This window comes from Pipistrellus hanaki, assembly GCF_964339955.1.
Source record: "Pipistrellus hanaki genome assembly, chromosome: 10".
NCBI classification, from domain to species: Eukaryota; Metazoa; Chordata; class Mammalia; order Chiroptera; family Vespertilionidae; genus Pipistrellus; species Pipistrellus hanaki.
In genome coordinates, this window is record NC_140512.1 from 59,649,737 (window position 1) to 59,676,228 (window position 26,492).

Consider the following 26,492-nt stretch of genomic DNA (forward strand, 5'->3'; position numbering starts at 1 on the left):
GTAAAATAACTTAATAATTTCAGACTCATCTGCTTCGCTTTATAAAGTAGAAAATACAAAATATTATATTTATGGAACTACTTTAAAAAAGTACAAAGACCTATGCATGTCTAAGTTACTATTATGTGGTAAATAATTTTATACCATGTTAGAGCAGAACAAATATATTTTATGTTTACACATGTTTTATATGGAAGCAAATGGAATTTGCATGAAAGAGACATCCCCTAGTTTTTTTTCCATCCCTAAAATTCTAAATTTAAGCTCTTAGAATAATAATTTTAAAGTCCTTTTTGTTGAAATTAAAATTTCTGGTTCACAAACAATAATTTATACCGCTCTCCTACATAATAATATATTTTCAATCCATATTCTTAATTCCTGTACGTATTTGGAACTGCTGCCCTCTTGTGGCTCAGAGTAGCAATAACATAGTTTGAATTAGAACTGCTAATACAAAGTTTTAACTTTTCCTCCAGATAATCTGTCCCTCAGTAATAAAAGTGAATACTTCTTTATTTACTTAATTTTCCATTGATCTCAATGGCTACTCTTACCTCAGACTCAGCATAGGGGCCAGCATCTTTAGAAGCCTCTCCCGACAGCGTGGCTCGAGCTCACAGTCTCTTTTCCTGCTTCGTTATTCTCTGAGCACACCACTCTTTTTACTGTTCACCGTTGTACCTATGGCATCTGATAGGACCTTGCTCAGTATGTCTAGTAAATATGTATTGAATTGGATCTTCTAACCCTTTGCTTTGCTTTGTCTTGTGCTAACTGAGTCTTTCGACTCTAATTATTACCTTTTGGTCAAGGTACCATTTCTGGCTTTTAGAGACGCTGCGGGCCCAATCCCTTTAACATACTGGCCCTGGGCTTTCAGTCTGAAAACAGGAAATGAAGTAAATGGGAAAGTTACAAAAATTCTTTTTTTTTTTTTTTTTTTTTTTTTTTTAGTGCAGCCAGTAGAATAGAAAGGATGTGAAGGCAAGATCTAGCTATACCTTGAAGCCACTTCCAGTGTGGGTTAGGAGAGAAGAGACTGAGATGTGTATAAGAAAAGGCTGGAGCATTTGGCATATCTGATGTGTTCAGGGGGGCGGGTATCTGGAGCCAAGCTGAGGTTAGGTAAACGTGCATGGATGAGGACAGACCTGCTGCCTGTGGCAGGAACCAGTGAGCAAGCTTACCTCCAGGCTCACGCTGACATTCTCGGCACCGATTTCCTCTGGCTTCTGTGTGACCACTTCTGTTGCTTTAAGCCTCTCAGCTTTTTTTTTTTTTTTTTTTTTTGTCCCATTTTTTTCCTATGTCAGATGTACATTATGAATGATTCCATTCATGTATAATTTTATTGAAATTGACACAGAAATAAAAGACTGCTTGTCAGGATGTGGTGGTAAAAAGCTGTGGGATTTTAAAACCTCAGGAGTCTCTCATGTTATTCCCCCAGTCTGGCGACAAGAAGAACTGGAATACATTAACCAGTCTCTCTGTGGCGCTGACAGGAAAGCTGCTTTGTGCGAACTTCTGGAAAAAGAGACCCAAATCATTGCTTCCATTGGGAGGCACAGACGCATCGCTTTCATGGCAAACCAGGACGCCATCATACAGGCTTTCTTGAATAAGGTCAGTGCAGCGGCTCTTGTTTAAGCATCAGTGTGTCCTTAGTGTAAAACAACTAACATTTACGTTTTAAGAGTTTGTGTGAATTTTATTTAGCATTTTGGTGTAATATTTCTTTAACTTCTATTTTTACTTTTGATGCATCTTTACATTTCAAGTGTAGCCTAGAACACTGGTCGGCAAACTCATTAGTCAACAGAACCAAATATCAACAGTACAACAACTGAGATTTCTTTTGAGAGCCACATTTTTTAAACTTCTTCTAACACCACTTCTTCAGTGGAAGAGCCACACTCAAGGGGCCAAAGAGCCTCAGTTTGCTGACCACAGGCCTAGAATAGTGACGGACAGGTAACATGAAATTAATGTGTTTTCAACAAAAGGGATTCAGCCATGAATGAAAAAATAGAGGCACTTTCCTTGTGACTGTTCCTTTAGTTTTTGGCTGGCTATAGGAACTCGATGAATCGCACCCCCTGATAAAATGGAGTATGAAATTCACAAACTATCTTTTCTGGTGTGCCCATAGGGTAAGCAACCCAAGGAAATAGCTATAGACTAGTGTTTTTCCTCTTGCTCACCAGGTCATTAACTGATTGAACATTTCTGACCAAAAAGATACATGGTTATTGAAAACCATGAAAACATACAATTAATGGAAAAACTAAAGTAATTACCCTTTCTTGGTGACACTCTGATACTGAAGAGCCTGTTTCCATAGAGACCAATTTTCTTTTATAAACCTGATCTTTGTAAACAATTAAAAGGCAACCAGCTACAAGGAAATGAATATGCTCTTCAAGATATTCGGCTGTAGGGAGTCTAGTGACTTTAGTGTATTTTTGATACTATAAATGCCTTCTTCTTATCTTACCTGCACACTCTCCTGTTTGATCTCAGTTGTTTTTTTTTTTTCTGGCTTTAACTGCTACCTGAATCCTGGACTTCACTATATGTGATGGTAAAAAAATGGCCAGACCTCTCTTTGGAGCTCCCAAAATCACATATCCAATTGCCTACTGTCATTGCTCTTTGGATGTCCCAAGAGTCCACCTCACATCAATCTTTAAGTCATATCATCTCACCATTCCTTCACCTCAACCTCCAAACTTATCCTGTTCTGTAGCACTCACACCGTTTATCTCTGTGAATATTACACAATCTACTCAGTTGCTTCAGGAAGCATTATTCTTGACATCCATTTAGCCACTAACCTGTTTGTTCTATTATTTTAATAGTCTCCTCTGTTCTTTACTGCTTTGCTTCTAAACTCACTACCACTGCCTGTAAGGAAATGGCTCCTTCATGGCACTCTGATGACTTCCCATGTGTCCAAATAGGCAAAGACTAGAACTGCAGCTACTCTGAGTCTTGTGGAATGCCTCGTGGTCCTGCTGGAACACAGAGGGATGGGAGGCTTCTGAGAGTATGCTGTGGCAGCTCCTCTCTCTTGCTGCCCTTTCGCCCCCAGGAGGCTGTCATGAGACGCATGTCCTGTGTGTGTGAACTTGCCACTGGTTGAAATAATTCTGATGTTCTCCTCCTCTGGATTACTCTTATGTCCCCAAATTAGGCTCGCGGTGTCCAGTCTCACTTTGCAGTTCCCCCCTCCATTATCCATACTGTTGCCACTACCATAGTGACCTCATTAATTACCTCTCTGCCATGCCCCTCCTCACTGCCTCAGGGAACAAAAGTTTTAATTTTAATTTTTATTGATTTCAGAGAGGAAGGGAAAGGGAGACAGAGATAGAAACATCAATGATGAGGGAGAATCGTTGATTGGCTGCCTCCAGCACACCCCATACTGGGGATGGAGCCTGCAACCTGGGCATGTGCCCTTGATTAGAATCGAACCTGGGACTCTTCAGTCCACAGGCTGACGCTTTGTCCACTGAGCCAAACCAGCTAGGTCTCAAAGATTTTATAAAGAATTAAATATTTTGTACTTTTAACACATCAAACATTGACTGCCACAGGTTATCAAATGTTAAAAACTCACAAGTTAACAGAGATGAAGAAATTCAGGTCAAGAAATTTGAAAGAAAAATCATCAGCTGTTTTCTAATATATCTTGTGTGCTTTTTATCCAAACTGTACTGAGACCGTTTGCACCTTGTAAGAGGCTTTCTGTAGAGCCGAGGCCATTTATTCTTTATTCTCTTGATTTCACACCACTTCTCATCATCACAAGCTAAAAAACTGCCACCTGTGTCAGCTGTGTCATTTACATGGCTTTTCTCATTACTCAGGTGGCCAACAGCTAATGGGACAGGAAAAACGCCACCGAGTCCCGCCTCTCTCTGAGCTCCGCAGTGTGAGGGGTGTCCTCCGAGGACCAGCACAACCCCCTCGCGTGAAAGGAAAGCTGACCACTCCCCAGCAGCCATTGGCGGGTTGGGGCTGTTCCTAATTTGTGTCCTTAGGGACCCCAGTATTAATTGAGGAGGAAGAAAAGACCTCTTCACAGCGCAGTCATTTCTCCTCTTCTGGGGAAGCCTGCTGCTCTCAGGGTTCTCTCCACCTTCCCTTCCCTGAAAGGTGTCTTCCTGCTGTTCTTCTGTTTCTCTCCTCCAGCGTCCGTGCTGTCTCATTTGTTAGCTGCTGAGTGGAATTTATTACGCGCCTGTTTTCAGAGCCAATTTAAGAACAGCGTTGTTGTGCACCTCCTAGTACAGCCAAAGCTTTCAAAGGAAAAAAGGAAACAGGAAAAAGAAATCAGCAGAGTTGACATTTTCCTACATCAGAGTAAAAAAACATCTTAAGGCCTGAAATCAAAGAAGCGTAGGTTTGAAGACCAAATTGTCAGTGTTGGCAGAAATAAATCCGGTATAAAAAAGCTTTGCCAAACAGATTTTTAATATCTTCGCAGTGCCAACACCAGGGAACTTGAACTTCAAATCTAGGATTCTTTGTATCTATTGATATCACTCATTATTCCTTTTACTCTGGCTACCTCCTAGTTTTTCTTCGGGTTTCCTCTCAGATTCTATTTTTTTCATCAGTTAATTACTTATTTACCTGCAATCATCAAGCATAATTTTTTTTGTTACTTATTTTCTTATTTTTCTATCTCATTAGATTTGAGAGTCCTTGAAATCAGGACAGTATTTTATCTACTAGATACTTAGTGTGCTGACGGATGTACTGTAAACACAATAAATATTAGTGGGTTGAATTAATGAGTACTGTTAGCCCAGTGACATATACACAACTGAAACATTTATTCTTATAATCTTTGGGGAGATATAGAATTAACAAACATAAAATAATTATAGAACAATTTGGACACAAATTTTATTGTCCCGAGCAATTGAAATAAAAATACTGTGTGTGTGTGTGTGTGTGTGTGTGTGTGTGTTTAAAGTAAAATAAGATTTCAGGTACTAGTAATTTTATTGGTTCAGACCATAGTAGTTAGGAATAGAGTTTGAGCTGAAAATTAAATGATGGGAAGGTTCAGAATGTTGAATATATATTTTGAAAAATTCAAGATATTACTGTATCATCCTATTTAGATGGGGCTAAAAACTTGGAGGTAAGGTAGAGTTAAACCAACCCACCAGCTGGATAAAATACAATGTAGTAGATGAAGTAGGTGTGAGAAATGGCTCACCTGTCCGAATTTCAAATGACGGACTGGGAAACAGAAACATGGCGAAAATGAGACTTTTAATAATACTCTGGACAATGGGTGCCCACTGTACAGGAACACACGTGGGGGAGGGAACAGGGCCTATTTATCTAGTCCTTCCTCTGGTTCCTCATTGGCTGAATACTATTTGGTCACCTGTTTCTTAATATGCCTCCTAGGTCTTGCTGTCTCCCATTGGGCCATTTAAAACATTGGGCTGAGACCTTTCTAGCTGTCTCCACCTCCCTTTGTTTAGGGGAATCTTGCAGGAAAGTGTGCTGTCAGCCCCGTGCACAGCTCTCATACCTTCTCCCCACACCCCACCCCCTGTTTGCTCTGGGGAAATTCAGTGACCGCCTGGCCACATGCCGTTTCTTTTCTATGAAGATGAATCAGAGGCATGTTTCTTACACTAGGTATTTCATTAAAAGGTTAATATACATGGATTATTACAAATGAAATAAATTATCAGCCTGCAGAGCAAAAGGTATCGTCCACATTACTTGAAGATTACATTTAACAGAACCACCCTGAGGAAAATTGCATATTAAATTAGTTAGACTTTAGAATGTTGCAATAGAAAACTTATCTTAAGATTGCTTATTCCTTAAAACTTTTAAAAAGAGCTTTGAAACAAGCATTAAACTTTAATAACATTCTGAGGCCTATCCCATACAAGGCTATATCCAATTTAAAACAATATTTTTATTTCTAATTAATAATAATTAAGTGATAAAACACTTTATTATTGAGCTATATATGTTTTGTAATTCTTAATAAATTTGCTTAATTCTATCAGCCCACTAATGAATAATACATTATTTAATACTACAGTTATGCTCTAAAATATAATTAATTATAGGGCTGATGCTTCACATTTGCTGAATTAAAACTAGAATTGAGAATCTAAAAGTTCTGATTCATTTTGGCTTTAACCAGAAAATGATGTCATTATCATGTCAAATATAGTTGATTTATTTTTATAAATATGTTTTTATTTTCCTTATAGAGAGCAGAAGTGAGAGGGAGAGAGAGAGTGAAATGTCAATGAGAGAGAGAAACATCTATCAGCTGTCTCCTGTATGCTCTCTGCATTGAGCCAAATGAACCACACCAGCCAGGGATCAAATATTTTTTCAAAGGTTGCTTTGTAGTTCTCAATGTAACTTATCTAATATGAAATCTAAAATAATAAAAGGTAAATTGATGCTATAACTATAAATTTCTCATAATACTGTCATACCAAGTGCATCTTAATATTATTTCTTCATTTGTCTAGACTACATTCCTGATAATTTGTCCCAACACCTGGGATTTTATTTAAACTCTAAATTATATCAAACCTAAGATTTGAATGGTTGCAAGTATGGCAATTGGACTACAGGTCTCCAAAGCGATTACCAATCAGCCTCCAAAATCTGAACAACTAATAGTCATGGTAAGAGAGATAGCCTTGTTCCTGATAGAGTACAATCAGGGAGAGAAACAGCAGCTTTCTACCTTAAAGTGGAAGAGCAAATAGACTATGAGTTTTCACAGGGAAATTTCCAGGTGAATGCATCTTAAAGGCAGGAACAGGAGCATTGGCAAACCCAAACTTAACACTCGTCATTAAGACTGTGCTGGTGGTCTGAGTTGCGGAGGACTTTCTCCACTTCCTGTCTCTGGTCTCTGAATTCTTAGCCTGGAAGTAGTCAGAGGAACTTCAGGGCAGGTGAACTCTAGTTTTCACCCTCAGTTCTGGAGGTGGGCTCAGTTGGGAGGTAACACGCCAGATTTGGAAATAAAAACTGAGACTCTTAGCCATTACCAGGGAGCAAGGACCACAGCAACTGCTAAGATAGCTGAGTAAAGCTGCTTCATTATGGACATCTGCTTTGTGAAGAATTGTAAACTTTTGGTAGATTTATTTATGTAGGAAACAAAACTAAAACTCACAGAGTTCTTTTGGCTTAACCCATTGAGGACTGTAACAATAGCTCCACCAACAAAGGTGGTCTTTAGTTGGCAAGGCACGACCAAGACATTTATACAACTCAGTATAATTGAACTGAGCAGATAACTTTTAAAAACATTCTAAATGTTGGTAATGAGTTTTTTCATGCACGCTTCAAGCCATTCAAAGTACCAGCTAGTACAAATTAGTAGCAAAATCTGAATCCTGTAGAAGTGTTTATACTTTATATGCTGAACAGCTCTCTCATATTTTTTCCTCAAAATGTCTTACTGTCGCATGGTCTCCAAATTCTTCAATTAATTTTCTGATGTTTTAGTGATACTCTTATTTATAAAGCACATGATAATTAAGGTAAACTTTTAATAGAAAAAAACAAGGTTATATCATATTTTAGCCTTTAACTAACTGATAATTATAATATTATTTTTTAAGTGTTCAGCTCCGAAAACATGGAGAAGAGTCGATGGCAAAATAATTGAGATGGATACACAGTACACTATCAGAGCCAGAGAGCTTCAAAACATCTATAAGTGCATTATGCTGAAAAATCTCTCGCAAGATGAGAGACTGGACGTACTCTTAACACTTAAACATACTGTGAAGGTACATTAACTCTCTCTTAGTTTTGGGGTATTCTTAGCACTATCAATAAAAAAAATTGTAGAGTGAAATAAATAAGATATTTGCATTCAGTAATTATAAAAATGATTGATAAATGTTTACATAAATTTGTCAACAACTATATTGTTTTGGTATAATTTGGAGAGGATATAGGCTATGCATGGATATTTGTCTAAAAGTTCTCAAACTATGTATTATGGCACATAATAAATGTAAAAATAGCACAATAGACATTCTAAATGTAAATGTATTTTTATATATATGCAGTGAAGCAAATATATGCAAATACATTGCATGGGATTAATATTCAACTCAGTTCAGTAAAACAGCAGCTATTGTCTATATGTTTGTTTGTTTTTTTAACATATTTTTTTTTTATTGATTTCAGAGAGGAAGGGACAGGGAGAGAGAGAGAGAGAGAGAGAGAGAGAGAGAGAGAGAGAGAGAGATCAATGATGAGAGAGAATCATTGATCAACTGCCTCCTGCACACTCTCTACTGGGGATCAAGCCTGCAGCCTGGGTATATGCCTTGACTGGAATCGAGGAATCAAACCTGGGACTTTTTAGTCCACAGGCTGACTGACACTCTATCCACTGAGCCAAACAAGCTTGGGTTGTCTATATGTTTTGACAGTCGTCAATGAAAATTTTATTTTTAGCAGTTTTAAAGCAGCATTAGTGTAAGTATTTTTGTTTTTCTCCCTCATTTAATATTGATTTTGTGTGTTTTAGTCCTGCTTTTAATGAAAATGAAACAGATATCACAGGTCAAGTTCCCAAGAAATACTCAAATTGAAGGCGATATTGGTCATATGTTTTTGTCAATATAGGTAAATTAAGTGGGCAATTCACCTAAAATATTTGGCTTCTGAAAATGATTTTCTGTTCACTAAATTTATAAGGCACCTTCAGTTTATGGCATAAAGATATAAATTGTTTCTGAATTACCATCTGTTTTAACTATTATAAAGGTTATAGATAGGCAATGGATTGGATAACTGAATTGTGTGTCTATTTTGGTCATCAATATGAGCCAAATTCTCAGAGCATATAGATATAGATATCCAAATTATAACCAGGGGTTCATTATAAATAACTGAAAATTGTCAGCTATATTTAAATCTATATAGGAGAATCATGTGATTGCAGTCTAAGAATTTCATCAGTAAAATGCTTAGATACCTTGTGTAGGTTCTTTGCTTCCTAACTGCATAGAACAGGTTATTCTGTTGAAAAAAAAACAAGACCAAAATACACCAAGTTCTTATGACATATTAAGTAGTTGAGTAAATGGTTCTTATTAGGAGATAGGTCTACACAGGTCTCGCATTCCTTCCTATTTTGAGAGCAGAGGCACTGAGTGCCTTTGTCCTGAACTACTCTTTCAAAGATGTTCCTGTAGTGAGTGGCCTTAAAATACCATTGTACTTAGGAAGAGAGGGCGAAGCAATAGATCCAGCGGTAGGAAATAAGCATGATATCCAAATTGTTAAAAAGGGAGTGCAGGTGGGGAATCTAGTAGAAATCCTCTTATCTAACATAATTAGAACCATTATCTGGCTAATTAAAAAACAAAGGGTGGTTTATAAAAGATAAATTATTCATCTCTTCAACAACATGTTTAAGCTATTATACCCACATGTGCCTTTATTTAAGAACCAGAGGCCTGGTGCACAAAATTCGTGAACTGCGGTGGGGGGCTCCCTCAGCCCAGCCTGCGCCCTCTCGCAGTCCAGGACCCCTTGGAGGATGTCCGCCTGGCGGCTTAGGCCCTATGCCCCCGGGGATTGGGTCTAAGCCAGCAGGAGGACATCCCTCTCGCAGTTTGGGCTCTTGCAGTCTGGGACCCCTCGCTCCTTACTGCCCACCTGCAGGGGGGATGGGAGAGGCTCCAGCCAGGGTCGCTGCACTCCCCAGCCATGAGCCTAGCTTCTAGCTGAATGGCTTCTCACAGGGAGATCGCACTGACCACCAGAGGACAGCTTCTGTGTTGAGCGTCTGTCCCCTGGTGGTCAGTGTGCATCATAGTAATTGGTTGTTCCATCGGTCATTCCACCATTTGGTTGATTTGCATATTAGGGTTTTATTATGTAGGATATTATGATGGACGATTGAGGCCTTCAAGAACAATTCAAATTCTGGCTTTTATTTACTTATGGCTGTGCAAACTTAGATAAGTTGCTTAATATTTCTGAAAATCAGTTTCAATTAATTTGTAAAATTAGTTAAGGATATAAATATATTTATGTTTGTGCATACATACACACACACACACACACACACACACACACACACACACATATATATATATATATATATATATATATATATATAAAATAAAAATATAATCTGTATGTCTCAGTACTTACAAATAAAAATCCCTCAATAAATAATAGGTATTATTTTGATGACAATTGCTAATATAGACCAGTGAATCTTGAACCTGAGTACACATTAGAATCATCTGGAGAGCTTGAAAAGGAGAGAGTGGCAGACAGACAGACACAGACACATAGACCTTCTGCCCCCCCATACACACAGAAAGAAAGACGATATGAGAATGATTAGAAATAATATTTAGGTTCCATTTCAAGGTAGTTAAATTAGATCTCAAGTGTGAAATCAATGTTTAACATCTTTAACCCTCCCCCAGGTCCTTCTAATGTGCCTTCAGGCTCAGGGACCACTGATGTAGACTCACATATTAGCTATGCCAAGAATTTATTAAAAAGTACAGAAGAGAATTGGTAACTGGCTCACTCATTTCTCATGATCCTCTGTGGGGCAGTTGGAGCAACTTGTATTTGACTACTTATCAATCCTTCTACCTTAATCACTTAACTCTTACCTAGGGCTTTCTTATTTAGCCACACTCATTTCTATTGCTTTATTAAAAATTATTGTGAATTATATTAGCATGCAGACAATATGTGAAGACATGTATGTGCAGTCTAACGAACATAAAGCCATCAACCATATAACCTCCTTCTGGATCCAAAACAGGATAGAACCAACATTGCTGGTGTCCCACTTTCTATTTATAATGGCAGTTCATCCTCTTATCAGCTAGCAGTACATCACACTGGCTTTCATGGTGGTAATTTCTTTTCTTTATTTTACCACTTCTGTGTACATTTTTTTAAAAAAATATGGTTATGTTGCTTATTTTTGTATTTTATTTAAATGGGATGATACTATATGTACTATTTTGTGCCTTGATTCTTTTGTTCAACATTAATATGTAAGACTGAAAGTTGTTATTGTATATAGCTGTAGTTTATTTCCTTACATCAGATAATATTCTGGTATATAACTATCACTTATTTATGTTATTAACTTATTTATGGCTCTTTGGTTATTTTCTACTTTGGAGTCACTGTGCGCAATGACTCCATATGCACATTTCTCTAAAGCACTTACAGAATTGCTGGGTTGTAGATTGTGCATGTCTTAAACTCTACTAGATAATGTCATTTTCCCCCTTCAAATTAGTCGTGCCAGTTTATATTGTTATCAGTGATGTTTCATTTCTTCTGGAATCTCATTTTAGTTTCTTCGGTGGTAATTTAAAAAACTAACTGATTCTTAAAGTTCTATACTGAATATTTTTGTGTGTGTCTTAAATAGGAACATGAATGTAAATTGACTCAGGAAATTCTAGAATTGATTGACAGAGAGGTTGACCTTATGATGAGAGGAGTCAAAGATGATAACCTTGAAGGGCTCAGAAAGAGAATTACGACATTGTTTTTTCACTACATTAAAACACCTTTGTTTAATGCAGAAGTTGCAAGACACCTTAAGGTACTCAATTTTTTCCTGTATCGCTTTCTCAAAATTCTAGGATGTGATATAGTAAATGAAAGACTATTCAAAGTTTGCTTTAACACTTTACTTGGGGTCCATGTGTAAGACCATCTTATTGTGAAATCTCTTTTGAATGATTATTTTTTGTGTTGATGAATTAAACATTTATCTTCTGTGTATTTCCAATCTGGACTTCTTCCCTAATATCTGAATCAAATTTCTAGTTAAATATTGCACTATGGTGCCTGTATCGTCACCTCTCACACTTTTGCACGTACTGTTACTTCCATCTGGAGTGCTGTCTGCCTCCTTCACCCAGCCAAGTCCTAATTCATTTCCTTAGACTCAGTTCACATGTCCCTCCTTCATGAGGCCTTTGAGATCCTGCATCTCTGAGATTCTACATGCACCTGGTTTGCGTTCCCTTAGAATACTAATCCATGTAGCTATCTTGTAACGTGTGTCTGAATTAAACGGTCTTCTCCAACTCCAGTATGTTTAGGTTTCAGTAGGGCTTTTGCTTTTTGAAGCTAAGATAAATGCCTGATTGCCTTCTTACTGTACAAAACTGTTTAAAATATTTTTAGGGGTAGTTTACTAAAGAATTCTAAATAATGTTTTATTCCAATGATTATTTGTAGAGTTGTAATTTACTTAAGAAGCTGACTGAATATCTGTTTTGCTTTTTGACACACAAATATCTTAATAGTTAATCAAAATGTTTATAAAAATGAAAATTATCTAATTTTTATATTTTTATTTTTAAATGAATGTTTAAAATGTAATTGTATCGGAAGAGAATATTGAGATATAACAAAAATTCAAGAGAAAAGTTTCCCATTTTATTATTTTAAATTTAAGTCAATGTTTCATTTGTCTCTAGGCTAACCTCTAGCCTTTTCTATAGACTTATTTAGTTTTTATATGTTTGTAGTAACATAATAAAATTTTATATTCTATACATAACATTATATAGTTTTATTCACTTCGTTAGTTACCTTTGGTAAAATTCACTCTTTTTGGTGAGTTTTGACCAACTCAGAGAGTCATATAACCAGTAGCACAGTCAAGATTAAAGAAGTCATATTACCTTCCCAAATTCCCTCACGCTGCGGTTACCTTGTAGTCAACCTTTTCCTTGGCCCCTAACCTTTGGTAACCTTTGGTACTGATCTGCATTTTGTTTTTATGGTTTTACCAAACCCAGAATGTCATAGAAGTGAAACAACATGGAGTCTTTTGAGACTGGCTTCCTTTATTTAGCATACTGCATTTGAAATTCACCTATGGTTTTTAGATTATCAGTGGTTTGTATCTTTATTGTCGGGATGTACCAGAGTTTATCTACTCACAGTTGTAGAGCATTGAGTTGTTTAGAGTTTTGTGGTTTTGTGAATAAAATAACTACAAACACTTGATAATGAATTTTTGTGTAAATTAATTGGGGTTAAATGCCTAGAAAGTGGGATATTTTGAATCATATGGTAAATGCATATGTACTTTTATAAGACACTGACAAGCATTTTTTCTAAACTGGCTGTACAATATTGTATTCCCATCTCAATGTAGGAGAGTTGTTCTGTTTCTTTGTCACCACTTGGTATTATCAAGTTTTATTTTAATTTTATTCTAATAGATGTGAAATAGTATCCCATTATTTTTTATCTCCATTTTCCTAGTGACTAATAAACATCTTTTTATTCATTTTTTTTTTTTTTTGCCATACATATATCTCTTTGGTGAACTGTTTGCATATATCTTGTGCTACTATCCCCTCCTTTTCTTTTTTTTAGTTGGACTATTTATTTTCTTATTTATTGAATTATGAAAATTCTTTGAATATTTCACATACAAGCCATTTGTAAGATAAATGATTTGTAAATACCTCATTTTAGTTTGTGGCGTGGCTTCTTATTCTCTGCATAACATCTTTAACAGAGCATAAGTATTTGATTTTGATGAAGTTGAATTTATCCATTTTTTTTAATCAATCTTTATTGTTCATATTATTACAAAGGTTCCTCATTTCTTCCCCCCTCCACCAGGTTCCCACCCCACCCTCCGCCCCCTCCTCATCCCCCATTGTCCTTATCCATAGGTGCACAGTTTATGTTCAGTCTCTTCCTCCCTCCCTTTCCCCGATAGTAAATCCCTTTTCAGATAGTAAATCAGTTACTTAGCATTTTCTCATATCAATAATACCTCCACATGGACCTATTTGGAAATGTCTTTTGTGTGAAGAATTTATCCATTTTTAAAATGGATCATGCTTTGGTGTTTGTTTTGTATTACTAAATCTTTTTGGAAGAATTAATATTGTTAAAATGTCTGTATTACCCAAACTGACCTACAAGTTTAGTGCAATCCCTTTCAAAATTCCAATGGCATTTTTCACAGAAAAGATTCTTAGTAACCAAAACAATCTTGAGAAAGAAGACCAAAATTGGAGACATATGCTTTCTGATTTAAAACTATATTTAAAAGCTATAATAATATAATTAAAACAGTATGGTATTGCCTTAAAAAGAGACATATAGATCAATGATACAGACTAGCCAGAAAAAACCTACACATATAGCGTCAACTAATATTTGACATAGAAGCCAAGAACATAATGGAGAAAAACATAGTCTCTTCAATAAATAAGATTGAGAAAACTAGATAACCACATACAAAAAAAATAAATAAATCGATTCTTATATTTCTCCACATAAAAAAAATCAACTCAAAATGGATTAATGACTTAAATGTAGCACCTGAAACTAAATCTACTAAGAGGAAACAGGGAAAATGATTTTTGATGTTGGTTTGACAATGACTTTTTAGTCATGACACCAAAAGCAAAGGCAATGAAAGCAAAATCAGACAAATGAGATTGCATGAAACTAAAAAGCACAGTAAAAGAAACAGTCAACCAAGTGAAAGGCAACCTATGAAATAGGAGAAAATATTGCCAACCATTTATCTGGAGCTTTTACAACTCAGTAGCAAAACAATTTTAACCTACTTTGAAATGAGCAAAGGACCTTTAGAGACATTTTCCAAAGAATAGAGAAATGACCACCATGCACATGAAAAGTGCTCAGTCATCAGGGGAATGCAAATCGAAACTGCAAAGTGATAAAGACAAAAGATAAGTATTGACAAGGATATAGAGAAAAGGGAATTCTTGTGCACTATCGCTGGACGTGTAAACTGGTACCAATATTGTGGAAAAACAGTATGGAGTTTTCTCAAAAAAATAAAAATAGAACTACCATGTGATACAGAGTTTCAAATTTTGAAAATTGATCATTGAGCCTATCCAAATTTATTGTTAAGCTGAATTAATAAGAACAATTGGTTTAGTGGGCTTTTACTTATATGTTAATCTAGTTGCCTGTAGGATTAATTAGTGTAGCATAACACCAAAATTCTAAATTCTTAAAAATAAGTGCCAAAGCACTTGGAAGGTTTTCTTACTGTTTTGCAACCCAAAATCTTCACTTACTAATTTTCTTTCAGTCAATTAATTTTCTATGTGATTTCACTACATCTATCCAAAGATTGATGAATACTACAGGTTTTTAATATTTTGGCAGTATAAATAAATACTGCTTCAAGTTTAAATTTTGTATATAATAAAAAGTTAAAGGGAAAGTGTGACTTTAAAAATTAACCAACTTTTGCTCAGATGGTGTGGCTCAGTTTGTTGAGCTTTGGCCTAAGCACCAGAAAGTCGCTGGTTCAACTCCTGGTCAGGTCAGGGCAGGTCCCTGGACTGTGGGGTCCATCCCCAGTAGGGAGTGTGCAGGAGGCTGCCAATCAGGTTTCCCTCTCTCTTGAAGAGCAATATAGGGGGAGCCAGCAGTCTGCATCTGGGCTTGTGACTGAAGTCCTAGTGCATTCTTGTCAGCCTAAAGAACTTCCTTAGGCAATAATCTGTTTTTCTAGATACTCCCAGTTTACAAGGGCCACCAACCAAGAAGTTAACAGCTTAGCTAGAGGGGAGGTCACTAGCACCACCCAGGCCAGGCCTCTAGCTGTAATCTTACTTCCCCATTCCTATGGACTCAAGAGGGGCTGTGAAGCCTGGAAGTAAGGAAACAAAGAACTTAGAAATATATGTAAGGAGTAATCTCATTGTTTAAGTTGTTCTGGTTTTGGATCTTCGAATCCTGGAGCCAGCAGCGCTGCTTCAAATAAAAGGGTTTTCCTGAATCTCCAATACTCCTCCTGTATTTTCTGGTCACCTGGTAAATTCTGCAACACTCTTTCCTTCTCCCTTTCTCTCTCTGAAATCAAGAAAAACATATTTTAAAAATAATTAACCAACTTTTTATCTCGTTCTAAGATGTTAGCCCTCTGTGCTTCTTTTGGGTGGTATTTGACCTGGTTTTTATTTACATCTTTCTCTCACTCTCTTTATATAATTAATATAAATATATGTATTTATTTTTACTATTTAGGTTCCTCAAGATCCACTGAAATATTATAAGAAGATTTACTTTTGCCACAGTTGCCAGCTCTACTTACCGTCTACAGAGTTTTCTATATCATCCACTGCACACCGTGTATATCGGTGTCGTAACTGTATTAGCCTTGATAATGAGACTCGACAACGGGAATCATTTTTGAAGTACAAATATTTACTTAAGCGGCTCTACTATTCAGAAGTTAATTATGAAGATGATTCTACAATTGCTTTCCTGATACAGGTATGATCAGTGCGAGTTGCCAATCATAGATGAAAATTTACAGACAAGATTCCTGCTTTTCCACCAAAACTTTTAAAAATAATGGATTTTACCTCCTATGCTTATACTTTCTGAAGCTTGCTCTTCTGGAAATTCTACATTTATATATGTAGACTTCTTGAGAAAAAGTTGCTTCAACAGTCTTAGCTAATATGGTTTAAATTAAAAAATGTTTTTAAAGTTATTTTATTTCCCCCTTCTTTCTTTCTTCATTAAAACAAAAAAATATATTTTTAACACTAAGAAAATTGCTTTTTTAATTTTAAAAAATATATTTTATTTATTTTCTATAGAAAGCAAGGGAGAGGGAAAGAGAGTTAGAAACATCAATCAGCTGCCTCCTACACACTCCCTATTGGGGATGTGCCCAGCCAAGGTACATGCCCTTGACTGGAATCGAACGTGGGACCCTTCAGTTTGCAGGCCAATGCTCTATTCACTGAGCCAAACCGACTAGGGCAAATTGCTTTTTAAAATTTTTATTTCCTCATTTGTAAAATGGGAATAAAAGACAGTAACCCCGAGGACAAGATGATAGCTACTCATACATTTTGAAAAATACTTACCATATACACTGAGTGGCCAGGTTGTTATGATCTCTGAATGCATAATAATCTGGCCACTCAGTGTGTGTGTGTTTGTGGGTGTATTATAGGCCCGGTGCATTAATTTGTGCATGGGTGGGTCTGGCCAGCCTGGTCAGGGGGAAGGGACATGGGTGGTTGGTCGGACTGCCTGCTGGTTGAACTCCTGGTCGAGGGGACAATTTGCATATTATCCTTTTATTATATAGGATATACACTGAGTGGCCAGGTTATTATGCATTCAGCGATCATGATAATCTGGCCACTCAGTGTAAATGTAAGGTAAAATTAGCATACTGGAAGGAATATAGATAGCTTGGTCTAGGTCAAAAGTACAGTCATGAGTGTGAGACTGATAGCCTAATTTTGTCAGAATGAACAAATATTTAGTGAAAAATGAGCAATATGCCACTGAAAACCTCACTAATAGTATTTCTCTTTAAAAAATATACTCAATATAATTTAATTATTTCCTTAAGTAATACAGTAATCATAAGTAATTTTTATGTTTATAAGAAAACATTTTTCAAACTTATGTTTATATGCAGCTGCAAGATATTCAGTACCTAGTAGAAAACATCTGGGCGTCCCAGTCAGCACTCAGTGCCTGTAATGACCTCAACGACCTGGTCCTGGTCAGGTGGGACAAGGCCGTGGAGTGGTCCCCTTGGAACTGCATTCTCCTCTCCAAAGATGAAGCTGTTGCTCACCTCAAGCTAGCAAGTATTGAAGAGGTAAGAAAGTTGCATTGTACTGGGGAAAGTTAATTTAATTTTTGGAATTATTAGCGATAACTTGACTGTATTACCACATTCTATGCATGCCCTGCCTGGTTTAGTTCAGTGATTAGAGAATAGGCCTCAGACTGAAGAGTCTAGGATCTTTGATTCCCCATTAAGGGTGTGTACCTCAGTTTGAGGTTCCATCTCCAGCTCTGGTCTGGGTGAGAGTGGGAGGCAACCAGTCAGTATGTCTCTCTCACTTCGATGTTTCTCTTCCCTCCCCCTTTCCTTCCACTCTCCCTAAAAAAATAAAATAAAAATAATGGAAAAAATATCCTCAGGTGAGGATTTAAAAAACGCATATTTCATGCATAATTTAAATACTTCCATTGAGTTAAGAAACAGGGAACTCATTAGATAACAAAACATGTGGGTGGATGGTATGTGTGATAGAGATTAAAATTAAAAGAAAGCTAAGGTGAGAATAAAAGAAAATGAAAGGTGAGAATAAAACACCCAAAGTTTTGTACAAGTACCCAAATATGATACTACTTCCATCTAATAATAGCAAGTTCAAACAAAATCTCTCCACAAGGGCAGATATTTTGTTTAGCTTTTTTGTGTCTGTAGCTCTAATGCTTACCGCATTGCCTATCACAGATTAGGGGTTTAATAAATATTTGTTGAGTGAATAGATGAATATTACCACTAGATAGATATTATAGAACTTAAAATCTGCCCTTTGATTAATCATCACAAGTCTACTTAAAAGCACACTAGATTGTTAAATAAATGTTGTTCATAGGAGAATCCAAGATGGCTGCACAGGTAAATACCTAGCCGCAGCCGCACACAACAATTTCAATAAAATACAACGAAAATATAAAATGGACATTACCCAGAACTACAGGAAAGTCGACTGACTGGAAATTCTACAACGAGAAGCAAGGAAAAAACCAGAAGGAAGAGCGGAGGAGCTGTAAAAGCCTAAGATACGGAGACACGCGGCACGCGCGGAGAGGACAGAACTGGAGAGGAGGGGGAGGCTGAGTGCCTGGCTGTCGTTCCCTAGTGGGAAGGAGATAAAAACTCCAACTGTGCTGAACCCCATACCCGACAGTGCTGAACCCCAGTTCTAGGCCAGACCCTGGGGACCCAGGTTCAAACAGAGGGAGCCTGGGCTGTGAGGCGGAATCCCAGGGTTGCGGCAAAGGGCAGAGCCCCCAGAGGCATGCACATTGAACGCAGAGGACAGACTGTTGATTCTGCTGCCAGATTGCCCTGGCGGGAAGGAGACAAAGGCTGGGCCCCAGTTCTGACTGCTCTGAACCCCAGGGGAGTGGCGAAAGGAGGTCCCGGAGGCGCTTACATTGTGCACAGAGAAGGGACAGTTGGCTGTGTCACGGGATTGCCCTGGCGGGAAGGAGACAAAAGCTCCAGACTGCTCTGAATGCCACCTCCAACCCCACTTCCAACTGAACTGAACCCCAGTTCCGGGCTCATTGGGGGAGAGCCTAGACTGTTTGGTAGCAAGCGAAAATTGAGGGCACCTTTCTCTCAGAGGTGCTTGCAGAGAGTACTGAAGGACCCTGAGAAATACTGAGACTCAGGAGCTGCATAGGGCGTGGCTGACGGAAGCCAAGCCTGTAGGCTCCACCCTGAAACCCCGCCCCATCAGAGAAGCTGCGAAAATGTCGAGACAACGAAATAGATCACAAACGAAAGAAATGGAGGACAAAAAGCGACTGGATATAGAGTTCAAAACCACACTTATAAGGTTCAAGAATCTCCTAGAAAAGGCCGATAAAATAAATGAGACCTATGAGGATATGAAAAGGGATCAACTAGAATTAATAAGGAATCAACAAGAAATAATAAGGGATCAACAAGAAATAAAGAATACATTGTCTGAAATAAAAAATATTATACAGAGTCCTAAAAACAGAATGGAAGATCGCAAGAATCAAGTCAAAGATTTGGAACATAAAGAGCCAGAAGACACTCCTCCGCAGAAGCAAGAAGGCAAGAGAATCCAGAAAAATTGAAGATAATGTAAGAAAGCTCTGGGACAATTTCAAGCGAACCAACATCAGAATTATGGGGGTCGCAGAAGATGAGAGAGAGCAAGATATCGAAAACATACTGAAAGAAATAGCGACAGAAAACTTCCCCCACCTGGTGAAAGAATTAGACTTACAAGTCCAGGAAGTGCACAGAACTCCAAACAAAAGGAATCCAAAGAGGACCACATCAAGACAAATCATAATTAAAATTCCAAGAGCAAAAGACAAAGAGAGAATATTAAAAGCAGCAAGAGCAAAGCAGGTAGTTACCTATAAAGGAGCATCTATACATTTGTCAGCTGATTTCTCAACAGAAACCATGCAGGCCAGACGGGAATGGCAAGAAATATTCAAGGTGATGAATAACAAGAATCTACAGTAAAAAATAATCTACCCAGCAAAGCTATCACTCAGAATCGAAGGCCAGATAAAGAGCTTCACTAATAAAAAAAAAAGCTAAAGGAGTTCATCACCACCAAACCAGAATTATATGAATTGCTGAAGGGGGTTCTTTTGGAAGGGAAAGTAAATAAAGATAAAAACTATGAACAACAAATACGTAACTATCAACATGTGAATCTAAAAACCAAGGAAATTAAAAAAAAAAAAAAAGAACTGATGAACAATATTAACTGTTGAATATAATAGAATCAGAGGTATGGAAGGGGAGTGAACTGATGATTCTTGGGGAAAAGGGGAGAGGGAGATGTGGGAAGAGACTGAACATAAACTGTGCACCTATGGATGAGGACAATGGGGGGTGGGGAAAGGGCAGAGGGTAGGGTGGGAACCTGGTGGAGGAGAGCAATGGGGGAATGGGGGAAAGAGGAACATTTGTAATAATATGAACAATAAAGATTTATTTAAAAAAATAAAATAAAATACTGTTTGAAAGTTGAAAGAAAAATAAATAAATAAATGTTGTTCATAATTTTGCGCTCAAAATAGAAATCATCATACTGATGGAGTATAGTTTCAAGGCTCCATTTTTTATTTGCTTCCAACTAACTGGGAGTGGAGAAAGCACTTTAAAAATTAAATACCACTTAGGTTCAGTAACTTACAAGATGTAATTTCTAAAGTTTTTTGATGAATGGTTTTGAGGAGTCCCTAATGAATTCCCAGAGAGCTTCATTACACTAAGCAAGCCTGGGACTCCTACTGCTGCTCCTGACTTCTGTTGATTAAATTGAGGTATTGAATTCCATGTAAGATGTCAGCTAAGAGAAACTAAAGAAATGACTTCAAATATAAGTCATGTTGGATAGTGCTGTTCCCTGCCGGTGTTTTTTGGGGGGAGAGGGAAGATGTAAAGGGAAGAAACTAATTAAATTTTTAGGGTTTTTTTTTTTTTTTTTTTGAATCATTTTACAGGAGAAGCCAGGCTAAAATAAATTTTACTTCAGCTATTGAAAAAAAAAGCAAGAAGAAATTTTGAAGGTGTGTTATGTGTTGTATTTAGTAAACTAAGCTGCCTCCTAAATACTTAATCACTGGAAGCATAGCCAATACTAGCAAAATCATTTCATCTAGCAGCGTAGTGGGATTGGAGTGCATTCCCAAAGCTGATATTCCACCACTTCTTCAATTAATACATACAGCTCCCCCTGTGTATTTAATCAAATTACTGCAGAATCAAATTAAGTTCTATCCCCATTTAGGATGCCGACCTTACTGAATTTTTGTAAACAGAGCTAAGGTTTATAACCAAACTCAAGAAATAAATTACCTTCTTGATAGTTTTGGGCTGATGTAATCTTTTTTTTTTTTTTTTTTAAATATATTTTATTGATTTTTTACAGAGAGGGCGGGAGAGAGATAGAGAGCTAGAAACGTCGATGGGAGAGAAACATCGACCAGCTGCCTCTTGCACACCCCCTACCAGGGATGTGCCCACAACCAATGTACATGCCCTTGACTGGAATCGAACCTGGGACCTTTCATTCTGCAGACCAACGCTCTACCACTGAGCCAAACTAGCTTTGGCTGATGTAATCTTTTAAGGTATTAATATTCAGCCTCGTGTAATCATTTGAGTATAAATATTCAACCTAGTTAAAAAATAATTGTTGCTCTGGTGGTTTACTCAATGGTTAGAGCATTTGTCCACCAACTGAAGGGTCATGTGTTTGATGCCTGGTCAAAGGCATGTACCCATGTAGCAGTTTTGATCCCTGGCCTTCAGTCGGGCCCCATACAGGAGGCAATCAAATGATGTGTCTCACATTGATGTTTTTTCCTCTCTCTCCTCTCTCTGTCCCTCATGCCCCCCTCTGCTCTCTCTAAAAATCAATGAAAAAAATATTCCCAGGTAAGGATTAACCAAAACAAATAAAAAAAGAATAATTTGTCTTGCAGCAAGTTAAAATATTTCCAGATTTTCCGTAATGCACTGATAGTTGCTTTCTCAGTAAATTAAAAAAATATATTCAGAAATTAAAATAATTTTGACTTCCTATAATCATAACACAAGTTATAGGAAAAGAATGGAAAAAAGCTTCTCTAAACTGAAAAATGAGGCAGATCAATTTCTCATGGTGTGCACATTGGCCAAAGTAGGACAACAGTGGATTTAGAGTCAGCAGACCTGACCTATTCCTGTCAGTAACAATATGAATGCCAGTAAGGCCTGCCCCCTTTGCTTCATATGTTTTTATAAAAGTTACCTAAAAGCATGGGTTTGGTACAGAGGACCTGAGCTGCCTGACTTTGAATTCAGGCTCTATCACTCCTGAGCTGAGAGAAGTTGGGCAAGGTTGTTAATGTCTTGGTGTTCTGGTTTTCTCAGAGCTGTTTATTATTTCTTTAATTGTATCCTATATAATAAAGAGGTAATATGCAAATTGACCCTCACACCCTCACACAAAATGGCCGCCCCCATCTGGTCAAAGATGGCCACCACAAGATGGCTGGCAGGGGAGGGCAGTTGGGGGTTACAGGGTCAGCAGGGGAGGGCAGTTGGGGGTTACAGGGTCAGCAGGGAAGGACAGTTGGGGCCAATTGGACTGGCAGGGGAGCAATTAGGCATCAATCAGGCTGGCAGGGGAGTGGTTAGGGGTGATTAAGCTGGCAGGCAGAAGTGGTTAGGAGCAATAAGCAGGCAGGCAGGCAAGCAGTTGGGAACCAGCAGTCCTGGATTGTGAGAGGGATATCGACTGCTGGTTGGACATCCCCTGAGGGGTCCCAGATTGGAGCGGGTACAGGCTGGGCTGAGGGGCACCCCCCTACCCAGCGTATGAATTTTGTGCACCGGGCCTCTAGTGTACTATAATATGCTTATCTCATCTTTAAGGACTACATTTTGGATCTATAAAAGTACTTTGAAAACCTAGAAAGTCCTGGGTATGGATAATTTCATGCTGCATACCAGAAATGTATTAATTTTTCTTTAATAAATATGAGCTATGAAGTGATGGAACAAAGTTAGATTAGTGCGAAGGGTTTCTATTTTGACCTGTTAAATTTGTCTTTGGAGAGGAAACTTAAAAATAGGCCCAGGATACTGCTACTAGTTCTCCCTGCAAGAAGATCATATTCTTTGGCTCCCATCGGGCTTTCTTTACTTTTGATTGACACTACAGAGGGATCTTTACTGAGGGGCTGTTTTACTCTCAAAAAACAGGTGGTGAGAGAAGGTACAGGTAGTTGCCATCACTTGGTTGAAAAGAAGGGTCAATTAATATTAATAAAGAAAATATGTGGTATTTATTACTCCAATCAGAATTTAGTTTTCAATGTTCCAGATACTGTGCTTAGTGCTTGAAGAAAAGCCTAATTCTTCCATGCTCTTTCCTGTTTAGAAGCTACAAGAGAATGACTGCAGGGATTCATAAGGTGGAATCTGAGGCAATAAAAGGGTTGACCAACACCAACACCAATGTGAACTTTAGTTTGAACCATAGAGATGTGGGAAGGACCAAGCTTGGGAAAAAATTTAAGTTGGTAATTTTATCAATGTGAAAGAGACTTAAAGAGAGAACAAAGCCTGGCTGGCCGGCGTGGCTCAGTGGTTGAGCATCAACTTATGAACCAGGAGAACATGGTTCGATTCCCAGTCAGGGCACATGCCCTGGTTGCTGGTTCGATCCCCAGTGTGGGATGTGCAGGAGCAGCCAATCAATGATTCTCTTTCATCATTGATGTTTCTACCTCTCTTTCCCTTCCTCTCTGAAATCAAGAAAAATATTTTTTGAAAAAAGAGATAGAGAGCACAAAGGTGGCACAAGTGCATTCATTCAAAAATATCGATTAAGTATTTACCTTAGGGACAGGGCTATGAGAGAGACCCAGTGTGAACCCTTGAGTTCTCTTTATCATGGGAGAGATTTTCAAGAGTATAGTGAAGTTCAGGCAGAGTGACCTAAAATTACAATGAAAATACGTGAAAGTGTTTGCAAGTACGAAGGCAGGAAGGATCAGTTTGGACTCAGAGGTTAGCTCCTATCCTCAAGGGCTGTTTACTTTTGATTGACACTATGGAGGGATCTTTACTGAGGGGATGTTTTACTCTCAAAAAACAGGTGGTTGGAGAAGGTACAGGTAGCCTGTTTCCCCAAAAATAAGACAGTGTCTTATATTAATTTTTTCTCCCAAAGTTGCGCTAGGTCTTACTTTCAGGGGATGTCTTATTTTTGGGGAAACATGGTAGTAGCCATCACTTGGTTGAAAAGAAAGAGTCAGGAGAGGCTGACAGGTTAAAGCTCATAGGAGCTGATCCCTGAAAGACGATGATCAAAGTGGGGAAAAATGTATACTGGGCTCTGAGAAATGATAAGCAAAGGCAGTGAGGCATGAAAGTGTTTTTACTTGGCTAAATATAACTGTGACATTTAATAGAATTTTTTTTTTTTTTTTTTTTTTTTTTTTTTTTAGGGATATGAACAGTTGTTCATTCACAAGATCAAACACAAACATATCCTGGCTAAGAACTACTTTGCGCAGATTCCAGTCCTGGCTTCTTTTTTACTTGATGATAAGGAAATAGCTGGAATCAGAGAGAGATATCATGAAGACACATCACCTAAGATTATAGAGCCCCAGGTGCCTGCCAGTCCTTAGAAGACCCAGAAGTATGTGTTTGATAATCAGCATTTTGTCCACTGCAAATAGAATAATACAGAGGTCACACCATATGGAAATAGAATGTGTTAAATTGATTTTAATTGTTTTTCAAATAAAAGTATATTGAAATGGGAAACAAGTGGCTTTTGCTGGATACCCTTCCTTTGCCTGTGTAGCTCTGCCTTCCACCGTCCCTCTCTTTCTGCTTTGTGCCCTCAGAGGCTGGTCATTGTGTACCACATCCACGAGTATGTCATGCCCTTTAGTTGTGTTGGTCAGTGGGAGCCATGAGCAGGAAACCTGAGGTCTTAAAGAAAGGCAAAGATTGTGGTATTCATTCCCCTGGCTTCTCTCACCTGATTCTTAGTCTGTTGTCGGTGACTGCATTCAGCTGCACACTCTACAACTCTGAATTCTGGGACTCATTCTTTCTCCAGCTTATGGGTGCAATGCCTTCCTTTTGTAGCTAGGTTTAAGATGATTTACTTTTTAATTTTGCTTAGTAACAGGCAACGGGAGCGACTGGATTTTCTGTTTGTGTTTTTATTCTGCCTTCATCCCCCTGCTTCTGCTTATCCTAGGTATTTTTTAGTGTCAACCTAGCTATATCTCATTCATTCATTTACTAATTTATTTAACACGTATTTTTTAGTTTAATATGGACTGACTACTATGCCTTGGGGCCACAATGTTCAGTAAACTACTATTTATTCTCTCAGGAACTTATGAAAACAGACAGACAAAGGGTTAAAATCTTTCTGTGTCTCCTTATCGATAGTGATGTTGGGAATGCGTCAGCTGTAGGATTGCTGAAAATTAGAATGAATAGGTAAAATATATGGGACACAGGCAGCGTTAAACATTTGTTAAGTGAAGGATTTATGTTTGCTTGCCCTAAGTGTTACAACAGCATAATTTTCTTTATTATTTCATATGCAATATGTTGATGGAAACACACAGAATTGGTTTGCCCTCCAATGACTGATCATTTTCTTAGTGGCCTACACGGTTGTTAACTGTAGAATAGTCACATGGCATTGTGGGAATTTGTCCAAAAGTGGTTATATTCCCATTTGACCTGGATCATCTCTTGTCCTTACTGTTTCCTTTTATTCAAAAGAGACAGACTTCTGCTTTCCCGGGGTGAAGGTCCCAGGTATATAAAGTGCGTACAGCTACTGCTGATACTTTCAGCTCTGAAATTTACAGGTGTTCCAGATTTATTATAGACTTTCAGTGGGACTTCCTTAGAAAAAAATCTTTCGGATTTCACAAGAGATTTCTCTGCAAATGGATTGCCCTGTCTCTCCTCCCACTCAGCTTGGCTTCCGGCTAATGCTTGTGTTTGGCAGCTTCCAATGGTCTTCCTACCTGCATTTATCTTTTCCAAATTAGAGGCAGCTGGGCAATTTTAGGAAGAAAACAACTCACCAATTCCCTCTTTTCTAATTTATTATCTCAGCAATTCTCTCAAACTTCAGGAGATTGATTTGGCTTTGAAACAGAGAACTATGCTAGTTATGTGGTCTTACACTTTTTAGGCTTTCTTATTTTATAAATATTCTGTAACAATGTGAAGCTTTGAAAATACCAGTTATTATAATAAAAAATATTGTGTGTTGTGATAGCTCTATTCTTTTCATCTATTTTTAAATTGATGTGCACAAAACCAACTGGAC

General features: G+C 37.7%; 1 protein-coding gene across 1 annotated transcript in view; it reads left to right on the forward strand.

Moving 5' to 3' along the window:
* The window catches only part of IQUB (IQ motif and ubiquitin domain containing), a 51,848-nt gene extending 26,902 nt beyond the window's left edge, over window positions 1-24,946 (forward strand). Inside the window, exons 10-15 of the mRNA XM_084896440.1 lie at window positions 1,454-1,629; window positions 7,650-7,820; window positions 11,468-11,644; window positions 16,096-16,344; window positions 17,516-17,701; window positions 24,625-24,946. Coding sequence (XP_084752566.1) covers window positions 1,454-1,629; window positions 7,650-7,820; window positions 11,468-11,644; window positions 16,096-16,344; window positions 17,516-17,701; window positions 24,625-24,810 — 1,145 coding nt within the window. The 3' untranslated portion in view covers window positions 24,811-24,946. The remainder of the gene's footprint in view (window positions 1-1,453; window positions 1,630-7,649; window positions 7,821-11,467; window positions 11,645-16,095; window positions 16,345-17,515; window positions 17,702-24,624) is intronic.
* The last annotated feature ends 1,546 nt before the right edge of the window (window positions 24,947-26,492 follow it).